The sequence below is a fragment of the Branchiostoma belcheri genome, unplaced genomic scaffold, assembly GCF_001625305.1.
Source record: "Branchiostoma belcheri isolate BF01 breed outbred unplaced genomic scaffold, Haploidv18h27 scaffold21, whole genome shotgun sequence".
In the NCBI taxonomy this organism is placed as follows: domain Eukaryota; kingdom Metazoa; phylum Chordata; class Leptocardii; order Amphioxiformes; family Branchiostomatidae; genus Branchiostoma; species Branchiostoma belcheri.
In genome coordinates this window covers 2,784,414-2,800,118 of record NW_017803602.1, presented here as the reverse complement: position 1 = coordinate 2,800,118, position 15,705 = coordinate 2,784,414, and the positions used below count along the sequence as shown (strand labels likewise).

The following is a 15,705-nucleotide window of genomic DNA, read 5'->3' as shown; positions in this document are numbered from 1 at the left end:
CTGGAAGTACAGAGTATGACTCGCGATTCAAGTGGGTGCCCTCCCCCTTCTACCGACAGCACTGGTTCCAGATGAGACTGGTCGAGAGAGCAAAGAGTAAGTCAAACTGAATTTTGCATCTTCAGAAAGCTACTTTTTAGTCGGCACCCAACCTCTGTGAGCTCCCAAGGCCTTTGTGCTAAAATGGGGAGCCATTTACAAGGCTTCATAGATGTACTGTTCATTGACATCCAAAATCGCTTTTAAATGTTAGCCTGAACAAGGAGGTATTTAACCTCCTTGGTCTGAACAGAGTGGTTGTGTGAGTTCGCGCGGCAAGACTGATAGAAAGTAAATACATGAAACAGACCCTGGATATAACTAGAAAGGCCAATATTTGCTTTGGAGCAAATACAGCGATGGGTTCACCACATTTTACCACATGGCAGGGAAAGAATGAGAAACACAAGGGAAAACAATGATTTACATTGATATAACTATAATATGAAGTAACATACAACTAAAACAACAGTTGGATAGCTATTCCCTACTTTATTGGTTAGGATTTTTAATTGCATAATGCAAACTGTTGATTTTCAAAATAAAAAAAAACCTTCATGCCCCGCATTCCAATGCTGGAGCAGAAAAGCTTGAAATACCTACCAAAACACTTGAATAAAGACATACTGTCAGTATGGAAATACTCTGTGCAGGTGTTAATCAAGTTAAATCCCAACAGCCAATCAGCAAGAAATGCTCTGAGCAGGTGGAAATGCTCAGTGTGCAGGTGTTAATCAAGTTAAATTCCAACAGCCAATCAGCAAGAAGTATAGAGGAAAGCTGCATGCGTATTGGTTGATGCCCTGCATTCCATTGTAATGACTCATGCCCAGACGTGGTAAACATGGCACACTAACACAGTAATACATTAGCTATAATACAGCCAAAAAACTCAAATAAAACCATTCTAAAAGCCTGTATCACAATAATTTAAAAAACGCCTAGGGGTATTTGCCCACTGTACCTCCATACCAAATTTCAGGACCTTAGGCCCTAAAATGAAGAAGCTGAATCCATTTAAAAAATGGCAGGAGAAGGAGAAGGAGGAGAAGGAGGAGAAGAAACATCAGAAAAAGCAATATGGTTTCACCACACCACTTCGTGGTGTGGTGAACCCATAAATAGTTTTCCATTGTTACTTCACATAAAATGACATAGTAAAATGCCTTGTGGAATTTAACAGAAAGGTAAATTGTTGTGAATAGAACAAAACACCAGGGAAGCTGATGTCTCTCTTTTATTCTCCTTATTAAGATCCTCCACGGCATCCTTGGTCACCTTCCACGGTAGTGGAGTCCGTTCAGGATGGAGCACCTGCTGCTATGACGTCACCTGCTGAACAGGCTGTGCCGCCAGACGTCGCTGTGTCTGGTTCTGCGGGACCGGCCACGCCGCCAAAGGTCGCTTTTGTGGCAGCTCCCACTGTGATCGCCACGCCACAGGAAGTGGCGGTGGCTGCGCAGAGGTGTTCAACGTAGCGACAATGCTACAAACAACCTGCAATTTTTTTTGAAAAGGATCATGTATCTTTCTGAGACCAAGAGAGTTAGCTGCCACTCCAAAACCATGACCGTAACATGTCCAGAACGAGCTATAACATGAGATATCAAAAACTGACACAATACCATCGAAATCCGCAAGCTAGTCCATAATTGAATGTTACCTTTTTTGCTGACTCCTCAACACACGCCTTCTGAAGTTATGCTGTCCACTCTCACTGAAAAGCATTGGCTATTGTTCTAACAATATTCCCAGAAATAAAAGTCTTTAGGTACTTCCTATCTTTCCCTACAATTTTACTTAGCAAAAAAAAAACATGGGCGCAGTTTTAGACTTGAGTTTTTTTTGTCGGTATTCAGTCATTCTTGTTGTTGTTGTTGTTAGTTGTTGTATTTACACTTGGACATTAAAGTTGAATGGAACAAATATTTCGTAAAGGCCAATATTCTTGATTGTTTTTACTCATGTCCACAATGTTAAGGCATTTTTTAATCCGTGACCATAGGCCCTGACTGACTAATACCCTGTGGGGTATTATTTCCACAGGTGCGGATATCCACACACATCTTCATCCTAGGCTAGCATCAAGACCGGCTTTCACTACTGGTATTCAGCAGGAGCGCTAGCGGCTCATAACATGAGACACGAAAACCGGTTCTACTGCAGTTCCACGGAAAACATAACCTTTTTGGCAAAGGAAAATACACAAAAGCAGGTCAAATACCAGTTGCTATGGTGATAGATAACAGATGTTGACAGCCAAGTTGTACATGTAGACACGGTTGTCATTCAACCCGCAAAGTGTCATCTCCCAGGTGACGTTTCATCACTGCAAACCATCACTGACACGACATTAGACACCAGAGTGCACGCGGTGTAATATACAGGTGACATCGCTCGCCTGTATAAAGCAATAAAACAGAAGAATGCCATCCTTTTCATCGGAGGCACCGTAAATTGCACGGTTGACGGCGTCCCCAGGAGACCGTTTCCACTCTGCCGAGCATCCTGCCTTTGGGCCACGCCGTAAAAGCCACTTCCAGTCACCCAAAAATCGTCCTGAATAATTCAGAAGTACATTCTATTGTAGTGGGGTTTTTGGTTAGTTGGGCAAACGTCTTGTCATGTGTTAATAAACATCGTATTGTAACGGCTTTACTGGACAAAGGGGAATCATCATGGCGTTGTCAAAAGTCGATCGAACAATATTCACACCTGTCAGAGGTGGTAGGTGTATAATGATCTAGCACACCTGTAAGGTCATAGAATGAAGGAACGATGGCGTCTTACTCCAACAGAGGGTTGTTGCACAGTGTCTTCTCAAGAACAAGAGGAGACGTAGAACGTCGTAATTTTCGCCATGAGGGGGATAGACAGGTCCAATAAGGGTGAACTAAGAGCGGAAACTGGCACACTAAAGTTTCAGATATATGGCAGGGATGTGTTATAGCATTTGAGTGGCTGAAACACAAACAATAGACGCAACTCTGCTGGAGGATAAACATCTACTTGTGTTAGAGGACAGCAGGTTACGTGATTTGCTCCCAAGGTAACTACCTGTAGGAGATGCTACAATACAAGCTTAGTTTTATCTAATTGTGAGGTCTTTCAACAGACACAAACAAAGGTGACACATAAAGTTACGTTGTCATGGGTATGGGACTTGAGACACGGCAAGAAAAGCAGAAAAGAGTCTTATCTCGGGCCTTTAATTAACAAGATCTACAAACAATTTCAACTACATGACATTGTAAATACAACAAGTGTATTCTTATATTTCTTAGCTTATTTATGCATTTATTTGTTATATTTACCAATGGTAAATATCAATACAAAAAAATCGGCTACATTTTTGCCACGAAACACACCACAACAAATGCTGATGCAGGCCTAGTGTAACCATAAAAAGATAAGCTTGTTACATGTCGCTGAAAGGGAAGATGACAGATAGATACCGCACTGTGACCAAGCCACCCACCAGTTATTACGTGGTAGTGATAGATACATATGACCTGTTGTGTTGTGATATCAACTCAAAGCCACTCCTGGCGTTGCTATAGCGACAAGTCTAATGACAACGCAACCACGTGACCGTCGTCATCCGTTTGTAAGGACCTACAAGACGCAGAAATTGATATTCATAAATAATGAGGAGCACAATTTGATCCAAGGTGACACGTCATCCGTGAAATAGGAAGGACCAATTTTCAAAGTCTAAGTCAGTTCGCTGTTCTATAGCACTGCATAAGCGACATTTTGGACACCTATTTAGTACTTATGACTCTCTCATATTTTTTACGACATTCTGTTCCGTACGATCATGATGATAAATATTACAATATACACACAGAAGAGATTCTCTAACTGTCATAATTTCGCATTTCATTTTTTAACATTACTCATATAGACATAGTGTAATGTATTCTATTGTAGTTCAAAAAGAAACAAATCATTTTGTTCTTTGCAGTCTACAGGCACATCTATTATACAAACTAGTATTCATTGAGCCGGAAATGTCAATAACCAAAAATAAGAATAAGTAAGAAAAGGGTAAAGTTGGGTTGAGAACTTGTCTTTCCCGTGTAGGTTGGGAGCAATCAACTTAGAATAGCCGGCCTAGTCGATCAGAACAAAACGCTGTCCTCGCGACCATCACGTGGCCTTGGCTGCCAACAGGCTGTCGCCTATCCTTAAAGGAACTTTGGTCGTGAAATATTCATGAGTCCCGCCGGTTGCCATCAAATTTTAATCCTTGTCCCCTCCACGTACGTGCGGTGGGAAAATTGGGTACCAAGGAGACCAACTGTCAACACAAATGTGCATTTAAGGGCGACGGTCAGAGCCACCTTGTCCAGACCAACAGTGGGTGTACGTCAGACAGAGACCGACTTTGGAAGGGAACATTGTCTGTTTCTTTGCCCTATCCTCTCTGTGACTGTGAACTGAGAGAAGTCATCGGTCATGTTCGGTACAGCGAGAAGCGGTTACAACCCGTTCCCGGGGATGGGCCCACCCAGGCCCGTCATACACCACATGTTGACACCTGCCGCCACTAGGAGACTGTCATCGGTAAGGTTCTCCACTCAAATATCAGATAAATCCTCTTCTGGAAGCTTCCATGTTTTTCATATTTAAAAAATCTCCCTTTGAAGCTTCTGTGTTTTTCAAGTAGACTCTAAGAGTCAGCTTCTTGGTCATTGCTATAATTCTTTATGCTGAAATGGACCAGACAACAGACTGCCAAAAGTATAAACGCTTTTGCCCTCTGCGAAATGTGTTCCTTAAGCTCAAGGATATTATTGTTAGAAACCTCTTTTTTTGTTGTGCCCCAGTAGCACTTCAAAGGTGGTGTAAAGCATTTTTCTCCGTTCATGCATCTTAGCCGGCCGTCAGTTCCTTTTTTATTCAACTTGTATCAACTTGTTCTATTCAACTACCTGATGCGTTGGATATCATTACACTTACACCATGTGTAAAAACGACACATTTGAGGTTTTTTCATACATACTATTTTCCTCAATGATTTAAAACTACAAATGTATTTCTTGAATCTGAAATGGTCATTAGTTTTCAAGCGAAGAGTACCAGTTGAGTTGCTATAGCGTTGCTATAGTTACATTGTCCACTGTTTTCCTTTCAATCGCCTGTTGCTATTGTTCCACTGTCCATATTCTTGTTTTGGGCAATGTATGGAATCTATACTAATAATATATGTATATTCAACGTTACCATCATTTTCAAACCTACCTTTGTGTGATGATGAGAATGTTGGTAACGAGACTCCAACCCGTAGGCGGGGGACAACAATGGGGCGTTGCTAGGCGACCAAACTCACGGGAATGCAATTAAGGCCCTGAACAACGTGTCATGTTGTAAGCATTACTCCCGGGTGTCACGTCAACAATCCAGGGACAACGGGGGAAGAATGAGGGAAAATTTGAGAATATTGCAATTAGAATACTATTGACTATTCCACAGCGACGTCCAACAATGTAAACGTTAGTACACGTAATTACCTTTGAGGAGGAAAGGCTGTGCTCGTAGAAGATATTTGGCTTGTGAGTAGATTTTGACAAAACAAATGCATTTCATATCGGCTTTGTATACTTCCAATTGTAGTATCTCAGGTTCTGAACTTGCCATATGCATGATCGCGAGTAGTTTTTATGCTGGAAACTCTAATGGCTTCCTGTGGAACTGCAGGCTTGTTTTTCATGCTTGACTGCCAAAACTCTCTTCTCGTTTACATTCGTATATGAAACTTTCTCCCACAGTCTGCCGACCTACCGAAGTGGGCCCGAAGCCGAGCTAACTCTGCCGACAGTGGAATACAAGTTGACGCCGCCCTGCCGGCCTCCACGCAGATGCACCACAGACGAACACTGCCTGGTCCAGAGCTAACATCAACAACACGATGGCACAGTACTAGTCTGGAACCAATCAACAGCGGTAAGACAGAAGGCGCGACTCAGTTTGTGTAGTATCATACCATTTATGAACATTTTAAGATGCAAACTTTGATTCTAGTGAGAATAATATTTCAATATCTATCAGTTACCATTAAATATCAAAACATTTCATTTCATTCCTTTCATTTCAACAAGTTTCTGTATTATTCGGATCCGTGGTATATACTTTTCTTTTGAAATATCCATCTGCTACGGTGTACTTTTGTTTGTAAAAATGTGATGAACATGTCTGACGCTGGAGAAGAAACATTGTTTGAAGACGGAAGTATGATGACTAATCATGATGACTGCAAGTCACGCGTACATAAACGTTAAAGTACCCCACCTACAAAGGACGCTTCCATGCAAAGGACATCGTTAATCCAATCTTAACCTTTGATAGCCGACCTCATTAATTATTCACCCGTTGATAAGCGGCATGACTAGTGAAGTGACCTTCGTGTTTCCCTCCTCACAGCGAGACCGGACACCTCAGGGAGTGCCTTTCTTCAACAGGACAACAAGGTACGGAAAAAACACACAACACTTGTAATAATAAAGGTCAAATAAATGCTGACATGGACATCCAGGGACTTCTATTAAGACTTGTCAAAGGGTAGAAATTGGACGAACGCGACGGAGTGCGTCCATTTGTTGCACAGTAACATCTAACGCCAACTCATAATTTTTCCCAAGAATTTACCACATTAAAAACGGTGAATTGAAAATTAAAGCAGCGTCGGTAATCCCTAAGTATGTACACTTCAGCAATCGGGTGTTCAAAACATTCTTGAGAAGGCCGTGAAGAACATCTTTATTTTTAATACGGTGGTCTTAGAGTAGCCTGCTGAGTTATGAGGGTTGGCGTACAGTAGCATGTCCGACCTGTCCATGGTGCTGAACCGCTTGCTGTTGATATCTGGGGTGTTTTCATCTCACCGCGATTTGAATATTTCCATCCCATTCACCCACGTCTGTTTGTTCTGTGTTATACATAGCTTCATCAGTCCATGGAATATGAAAAGATGGAATCAGTGACAAGGAATGGCGGAGTCAGCCCAAGCTACGCACCCCTGCCGCCTGTCCAACAACAGCCTGTGTTCGAACCTCCCATGGATTCCACACAACGGCAGGCGGCGAGCAACGACGCAGACCAGGTTCCCCGTGAAAGTGCGCCTGCTGAAACTGGCAATACAGCTGAAGCTGGGGATGATCTTCGTCCATGGAGGGCCCCTGGCGAGACCGACATCTTCAACAAACGCGCAGGTAAAGACTGAAGGGACAATAAGCTTTTCTTGGACTGCATGCGTGTTGTTGTTGTTTTTGCTGGAGACTGTGAAACATAATAACTGATTTTTCTTATACCGTCAAAGCTATTGTTATAAAGAAGGGCAACAAGGCTAAGGGTAGATATTCACGACATGTCTCTATATTGTCGTCTCACAGTTTTCGGGGTAGTGCCATTCGTTCCCCAGCCCAAGTCCGAACGCCCAGCGGCGGAGTCTCCCCGGCGCGCCGTGTCGGCCAGTCCGCGGCAGACAGCGGACAGGGATGACGGTCTGACGGCTGATCAGGAACCGGCACCGTTGGATCCCCCTCCATGGAGGAATCCTGGCGAGACTGACATCTTCAACAGAGGCGCAGGTAACGTGAGAAAGAATAATGCTCAGCGAATCAGATGCCGTATTGGATATTTATCATGAGACTGTAATATCATTGACCTTGCTGTTGTGGTTTATTCGGTGGTTATAGTAACCGAGCAGATCTTATGCTACCATATGCAGTTCAGATCAGGGCATTAACTCGAAAAAAGAAGGTCGTAGTGGTGATTGTTGCTAATATGCAATGTCTGCCCTTTTCCATCCAACAGTTTTCGGGGTAGTGCCGTTTGTTCCCCAGCCCAAGTCCGAACGCCCAGCGGCGGAGTCTCCCCGGCGCGCCGTGTCGGCCAGTCCGCGGCAGACAGCGGACAGGGATGACGGTCTGACGGCTAATCAGGAACCGGCACCGTTGGATCCTCCTCCATGGAGAAATCCTGGCGAGACTGACATCTTCAACCGGGGAGCAGGTATTATTGAAAGTTCACTAATGTTGGTAGGGTTTAATCTGAAGCACAATAACTTCCAGTACGACGTGAAAATGAGACCTACCGGTTACATAGATTTTTGACAGGACGACACCAGTATCTGTGAAGGAATGAATATATAACAGCACTTCTCTGATGTAGATGTCTTCTTTTATTCCTCTTGCAAAACGTTTACCACAGTTGTTTCATGACGATCCTTTCCTTCCCATTTCATCATAGTTTTCGGTGTCGTGAGATCAGTTCCTCAGCCAAGGTTTGACCAGCCCGAAGACACCAAACTGGCCAAACCTGCCTCTCCTAAGGACAGGGACGATCACACAGCTGGTCAGCAAACAAACGAACCTGGTGAACCCAAAATATGGAGAGGTTCTGAGACCACCAATTTCAACAAAGGCGCAAGTAAGTGCTGGTAATAAGTGGATTTGTGAGTGTGTGTGTGTGTCTGTCTGTCTGTTTATATTGGTTTGTGTACTTGAATAGACATCTCTATATGCATGTGTATTTCTAAAACTGTTTCCTTTCCCCACAGTGTTTCACGTTGTTCAGTCCGTCAAACAACCGGATTTCCAGCGGGAAACTGACAACCCTCAGAGCGCGAAACACCCAGACCAGACCGGCGGAGATCGTGGCTACAGGGAGGAAACACAACAGGCCTTCGGTGACATCCAACCAGCACAGGCCCCTGTCGTCTGGAAGGGTGCGGAGACTGGCAACTTCAACAAGGGCGCCAGTAAGTATAACAAATCTTTTCACTTGATTATAACCTGGCCACTAGTCTCTCTCGGAGCTATAGGCTTAGTTTCTTCGGCATTGTGAGGCTCTATGAAGGAATATGCAACACCACTTAATGTAGATAATGCAAACACTTGACTCGATGAGCATTGGATCATTAGTTGCATAAAGTTTGTGGCATTTATTGCGTGTGTGAGAGAGAGAGAAATAATTTCTAAAACTGTTTCCTTTCCCCACAGTGTTTCACGTTGTTCAGTCCGTTCCACAACCGAATTTCCAGCGGGAAACTGACAACCCTCAGAGCGCGAAACACCCAGACCAGACCGGCGGTGATCGTGGCTACGTATACAGGCAGGAAACGCAAGAAGCAGCGACCGACATCCAACCAGCACAGGCCCCTGTCGTCTGGAAGGGTGCGGAGACTGGCAACTTCAACAAGGGCGCCAGTAAGTACAAATGATCTTTTCACTTGATTATAACCTGGTCACTAGTCTCTCTCAGGGCTACAGGCTTAGTTTCTATGGCACTGTAATTATGAATTCATTTGACTCGATGAGCAGTGGATCATTGTTGCAGAAAGTCAAAGTATGTGGCATCCCCGTCTCTATTCAGGTATAGCTGTAAGCTCTCTGATGTATATGTCTTCTTTTATTTCTTCTCTCTCTCCCTCTGTGTGTGTGTCTGTGTATGTGTGTGTCTGTCTGTCTGTCGGTCATGGTTTGTGCGTTTAAATAGATGACACTACACATATCTAAAATTGTTTCCTTTATCCGCAGTGTTTCACGTTGTTCAGTCCGTTCCACAACCGGATTTCCAGCGGGAAACTGACAACCCTCAGAGCGCGAAACACCCAGACCAGACCGGCGGTGATCGTGGCTACAAGCAGGAAACGCAAGAAGCAGCGACCGACATCCAACCAGCACAGGCCCCTGTCGTCTGGAAGGGTGCGGAGACTGGCAACTTCAACAAGGGCGCCAGTAAGTATAATAGATCTTTTCACTTGATTATAACCTGGTCACTAGTCTCTCTCGGAGGTATAGGCTAATTAGTTTCTTCGGCATTGTGAGGTTCTATGAAGAAATATACAACACCACTTAATGTAGATAATGCAAACACTTGATCTTTTTCACATTTTGATTTTGTACGCCCTGGCAACAGTCTGGATTCCAGGCTAACACGTGCATATCCATACCATGGTGCTCGTGATTTCCTGATATTGCTGTATTGGAAATACATGTACAGTAGCATGTATTTTATGGTATGGAAGATATAGCCATTGTTTCATAAAAATCGCAAGCCCTAACCTCACTAAACACGATTTCAAGTATAATAATCATTATATTGCAATTGCCACCAAGTTTTCAACTGTAGGATACCAGTCTGTCTCAAGGAATATAACGTAAATGGTAAATGGTGGATCAAATGTAGGAGATGTTTGTAGCGTCCCCCGTCACTACTCAGGGATGATTGTTGGGCCCTGATGCATTTTGCTTCTCATTTCGACAGTGTTCCATGTCGTGTCGAGCGTTCCCCAGCCGACATTCAGCAAAAATATGGACAACAGTGAGCCTGACCCCAGGGCGACTGGACAGGACGGAGTGGACGCCACCCAAGGACACAACAAAGCCGACGTCCGGCCGCCGAGTCAGCACGTTCACTGGAGGGGAGCAGAGACTACAAACTTCAACAACGGGGCGGGTGAGTTTTTTTTTTAAAGCCGCCGTATTATAGTATTTAGCTCGGTTTGAAAACGGTCTATCTTCACCCTTTTTGCCATATGTATTATAAAACTCAAATCACTATAATGATAAAAGTTATTACTAGTACTTGTTGAATTATATAACGCGGCCACTTTTTTCGCGACAGTTTTCAATACAGTTCAGTCCGTTCCACCGCCTCGATACATGGAGAGGTCTACCCAGGAACAGGGGAAACTTGGCGAGGGCAGTACCAAAACTGCTGAAGGAAAGGAAAACGTTATAACATCTCCAGAGACTGCACGGGAGCAGGGACAAGAAACACATGTCTACAACAGGGGAGCAGGTGAGACCATTTTCTATTTCAATAAATTCCAAAGCAGGCATGTATTTGAATTGGTTGCAGCTAAAGTATACATAGCCTTTTTCTATTCTACCTGCAAGTTCGTAAGTATTCTACTGATATCCTAAACTTGGGATTGTGGTTATTTCAGAGGGTAAAATGGTCTATAGGTGTTCGAAAACATATTGAGCTACTGTTCATTGAAATGGAACTAGCTGTGTCCGCCTTCAGGTCATTGTCCTCATGACGTTGCTTGAAAACGCTCCTGTTAATATTTTTTTAAATCAATACAAGATGAGTCTGATGTAAGCACCATTTATATGTTGATTCTTAGTTGAAAGTTGACATGCAAACCAAATTCACATCTAGGTCAACTTTAAAAAATACAGCACATTAGAATACCATTAATCATAATGTAGACCTTAACTCATTAATAATGCAGAGATATGTGCTAATAGCCTAGTCTAATTGTCTGTCGCGGTCTATTCATGCCAGCATAAATACTAGGTATCACGTAAAACGTTTGAAAAGAAGTAGGACATGGGAAGATTTCTAAACGCTATTTTATTGTTAAAAATGTGTCAATTTCATAATTACGAATCCTCTGGGTTAACCTACATCTCATTCTTGCAGTAGTAGAGGAGGAGCAGACCAAACCTACACATCAGGGTGGTTCTGCAGCCGTGCCGCCTGTGACACCACGTGCATGGGCCGGGAGGAGTGCACATGGCAGGGACACCAGCCGTCCTGTCCTGGAGCCACTCAGGCCAACACAGCCGGCAACTGGTAAGTGTGCTTCTCGTCTCAATGGCACTTCATATGTCGCTCAACCAGGCAAATAGGTTAAAATGGATGTTTTGGAAATGGCAGACTTCATAGTCACCCTGGAAGCAACAACATTTTTGTATCTTTACGTGCCCCTGTCGACGTCCTGTAATATGTTAGCCGCCATACACTACTGTGTATGTCACTCAGCTACTCTTTTTATTTGTTCATAGTAATTCCACTTATTCTATCTTTACTTTGTGGGGTTATTTTGGTTAAACGTTTGAATGTTTCAGGAATTTTTAAAGTCTCTAGTTTAAGGTCTGACAAACTACTTACCGTCGTTGGCGTGTCAACAGGAGCTAAACGGCCGCCAACAAAATGGACGACGTCGTATTCCGGCCCACCCTCCAGCGGCAGGGGCATCCTCAGGACCATGAACGATAACGTAACGGGACCTCCGGCCGGGAGAAGCAGCCCTGAGTCCAAACTGCCCAGGCTTGACTCCGCGGGAAAGCCGAGGGACAGCAGCTCTAGACTGAGGCGGAGCAGATACGGCAGTGCTGGTGAGTTAGGCCCGATTTACACTAGCAAAATGACTATCTGTCGCACGATAAGTATGGTACGAAAGGTACGCCAGTTTTTCCCTTTATACTTTCAGCTAGGAGAAAAAAAAGCGATAAGCTTCACCTACATATGAGTTCGGTTGTGTTACCTTTAACTAAGTATAACATTAGTTAACCTCTTCCATGCACAGGCGGTGGTCTGACGGCCGTGGACGACACAGTGCCTCTACCCGAACCTTCGCGACAGGCCCCGTTGACCAAGGCTGTCCGACTGAGGCGAGCAGTCGACCTGCCCAACGCCAGATGCCTGTTCAATGTGGAAGGGAGCGGCTCGGATCCATGGAAGGCGGGTATGATATATGGCCATTCTCCCCCAATATCCTGTATACCTTTTGTCTCCTTCAATGCCGCCCATATCTTCTCATTTTCTTCATTTCCTTTCTCAAAACGTATCCTTTATCCATCTCAATATTTACAGCCACTCTACCGCCTGAATACAAAGGGGTAATTGTTAATGTGTATCGAATTTTTGTCTTTTCTACAGGACGCCACTCAAAGGGCAAAAGGCCGTTCCCAAAGTCAGAGTACGTCTCGTCCTTCCAGAGGTGGTTCCCGTCCCGCCACTACCAGGGCACCAAGTCGGCCTGGGCCCACCGGGCAGGCAGCGCCAACTCCGAACGCGGCTTCGCCCAACCCTTGCCCGACATCGGCGGCCGTAACGCGTGATTCTGCGACATCAGCGCTGTCTAAATATCAGACCACAAAAGACGCTGTTTCTCGCAACGCAATCAGCATAGACATTGATTTCCTCAAGGGCCGTGTTAATATCTCTGTCCCACTGAATAAAAAAACGCAGTAATGTGTTTTCAAAATGTTTGAATGGGTTTGGGGTAGAATTACAAGGTCAACTTCGAAATGCAATAATGTTTCTAATGTTTCTAATCTTACAATCTAAAGAGGAGAAAAGTAGGTCATTTCGTCCTCATTCTCAGTGAGTCGAGCTTGCCACGGGCATTTCTGACTTTGGGAGAAAAGCTGTTTCAATCCTATTCATGTCACCCGTAAGCTTGAAGTTGCCTTTGGGTCTTTTACGTGGTTACAATTTAGCAATAAAAATCAAGCCTGATAACATGCTGTATTAGGCAATTTGAATGGATTGGACAGAAGCCTCCATTTTTCCACCACCTTTTTGCGACAAATGTTTACTAATAATTAGTAGGTGATCGGAAAAGGATTCAATACCCGGCAAAATCAGCACACATTTTGTTAACATAATACATATACTCACGAAAGAGGCTATACGAAATGTGGTTAGAATTGTTGTAATAGTTCGCCAATGTTATGTGACAAGTTCCAATAGAGACACATCTACGTCTTATCAAAGCATGTTTTTCAACACTTTTAAACGTTTAGTATTGTAAAGTTATATATGGTGACTTGTCGTCCAGATTTTCTAACTTTATACTTGTCCCTTATGTTTCATGTGCGTACTCGTTTTCTTGAATCAACCATTTGCATGCTACGTGTATTGGTGCAATAAATGTATTTAGCATCAGATGAATATTGATATTATAACCTGAGAAAAATCTGTCAATATTTGAATCAATGTTATCAAGCTTGATGATTTTGCAAGAAAGTGACAATATCAAGGCATATCATGTACAACACTATCGTACATAGTTTTGCATCTATTAAGCATTCACATTGATCAGTGAAATGTCTGACTTAGTGTGCCATCAAATCATGCGAACGGAACTGTCTGAAATATCAGTTCAAATGGAGTCACAAAATATCACATTTGATACTTGTAGCCTGTCTACTCTTCTGTGGTGATTTTGAATACAAATACTGTACATGAACTAAAGAAATCTTGAACGCCTCATGCATCCATTGTTTTTCACTTGTTGTAGTAGTTTAGACCTTTATGTCGTTAATTCCTCAACTCAACGTTCAGCCGCTAATTGTTCAGTGCTTTGCACACACCGCTGCATTCCCTATCATAGACTTATCTGCAGTACCGCTCCCGACCGCCGCGCCCGCGAAAATGGGCAAAACAGTCCAAAAGTTTCTGTTAATTGTCACGCAGTCAACGGCTACCACGTCCAAATTTCAATCCTGTTTTGCCAAATAAGAAGTTGTTGAGCTAAAGCGGCTGAATTTTCATCCACTTGCCAAATAGACCCAATATTCCTGTTAAATTGCTGTAAGGCCATGTTGATTTGATTATATGGATGACATCCTCCGGGAACCCCAAAACTGATGCGCGCGTGCGAATAAAAAAAAAAAGTTTTGCAAAAAAAAGTTGCTTTCACTATGAAATCTACGTGGTCATGAAGGTTGAACAAATGGCACAGAATATGTTATGGCAAATAATCTACTCTTCGAATTCATTTCTTTACATTTTTGTCTTTTTTCCTTTGATTTTGGCATTCTACGACATTGGTATCGTTTCTAAATGTTTTCCTTGCAACTTATGGTATATTTTTGCTTATTTAGCAACTGTTTTGCACGATTTACAGTATGGTTGAAAAACTTTTTTTTTTTGAAACGGCCGAAAATTCATGCGCGCGCGGATGTCATCCATATAATCAAATCAACATGGCCTAAATTATGCTGATTATTTGACGGTGCAATATACCCTTGCTCGTTGGAGGGAGCCACTAGCTTGATGGGCTGACTATGAAGATGAGGTTTTACCCTGGAGCTCCTGTCACACATTCGCGACTTCCCCCCAAATTTGTTGCCGAACACCAGCCGGCCAGGTTCGGCTGACGCTCGGGAACACTAGGTCAGATTTAGGCCACGCCTACCTTTCTATACGAATCAAAACGAATTTGAGTTAAATTTGAGTCAAATTTGACTCCCAAACACGCACCGAACACTGCCGAGTGCTGACTAACTCCCGATTGTTCAGCCGGTGTTCTGCTGACTTATAGTCGAATTCCAGCCAACCATGGTCAAACCTCCCGACCATTGTTTTATAAGAAAAACGGAAAGGCTAGAGAAGAGGTTGAGGTGCCCGGCCTGCAGCGGTTCCAAACACCGCCACATCCCAGAAAATCGTCACGGATGGGACCTCCATTCCAACTGACTTATTACCTCAACTTCGTCGAGAAGGATGCGTTAGGTACACCGTGCACCATGCATGGGGAGCGGTGCATGTATTGTTGATATTTGGTAGGTAGGTTGGGGATTGGACAACAAAGGTCAAGGTCAATTATTGGTAATGTAGTTATTACTTATTGTTCTGTTTATGATCGCCATCATGGAATTTTGATATTTTGAAATTCACTGTTATTTGCGTCTAAGATACATGGGGAAATATTCAATGTATAAGTAATCACTTGTTTTAGTTGACAGGGCCACACTGATGACATGATTATATATCATGGCTTATTTCATTTGTCACTGAGAGGTTTGTTGGGGATCAGACTTTTCATTGGTCGGATCAAGAAGGTTTCAGTCCTTAGTCGGATTCAGCTTGCATCGTCGTGGTAATAAACGGAAATGAAGTCATCAATTATTATTA

The 15,705-nt window shown here is 43.4% G+C and overlaps 1 protein-coding gene across 1 annotated transcript; it reads left to right on the top strand.

Moving 5' to 3' along the window:
• The first annotated feature begins 4,500 nt into the window (after nt 1–4,500).
• LOC109469646 lies at nt 4,501–12,962 on the top strand. Its single transcript, XM_019768181.1, has 16 exons — nt 4,501–4,608; nt 5,814–5,988; nt 6,466–6,512; nt 6,986–7,253; nt 7,434–7,631; nt 7,858–8,055; nt 8,293–8,472; nt 8,603–8,803; nt 9,045–9,251; nt 9,582–9,782; nt 10,312–10,503; nt 10,672–10,848; nt 11,479–11,631; nt 11,970–12,176; nt 12,368–12,526; nt 12,721–12,962. The coding sequence occupies exons 1-16, from the start codon at nt 4,501–4,503 to the stop codon at nt 12,900–12,902; spliced, it is 2,853 nt and encodes a 950-aa protein (XP_019623740.1). The 3' UTR covers nt 12,903–12,962.
• The last annotated feature ends 2,743 nt before the right edge of the window (nt 12,963–15,705 follow it).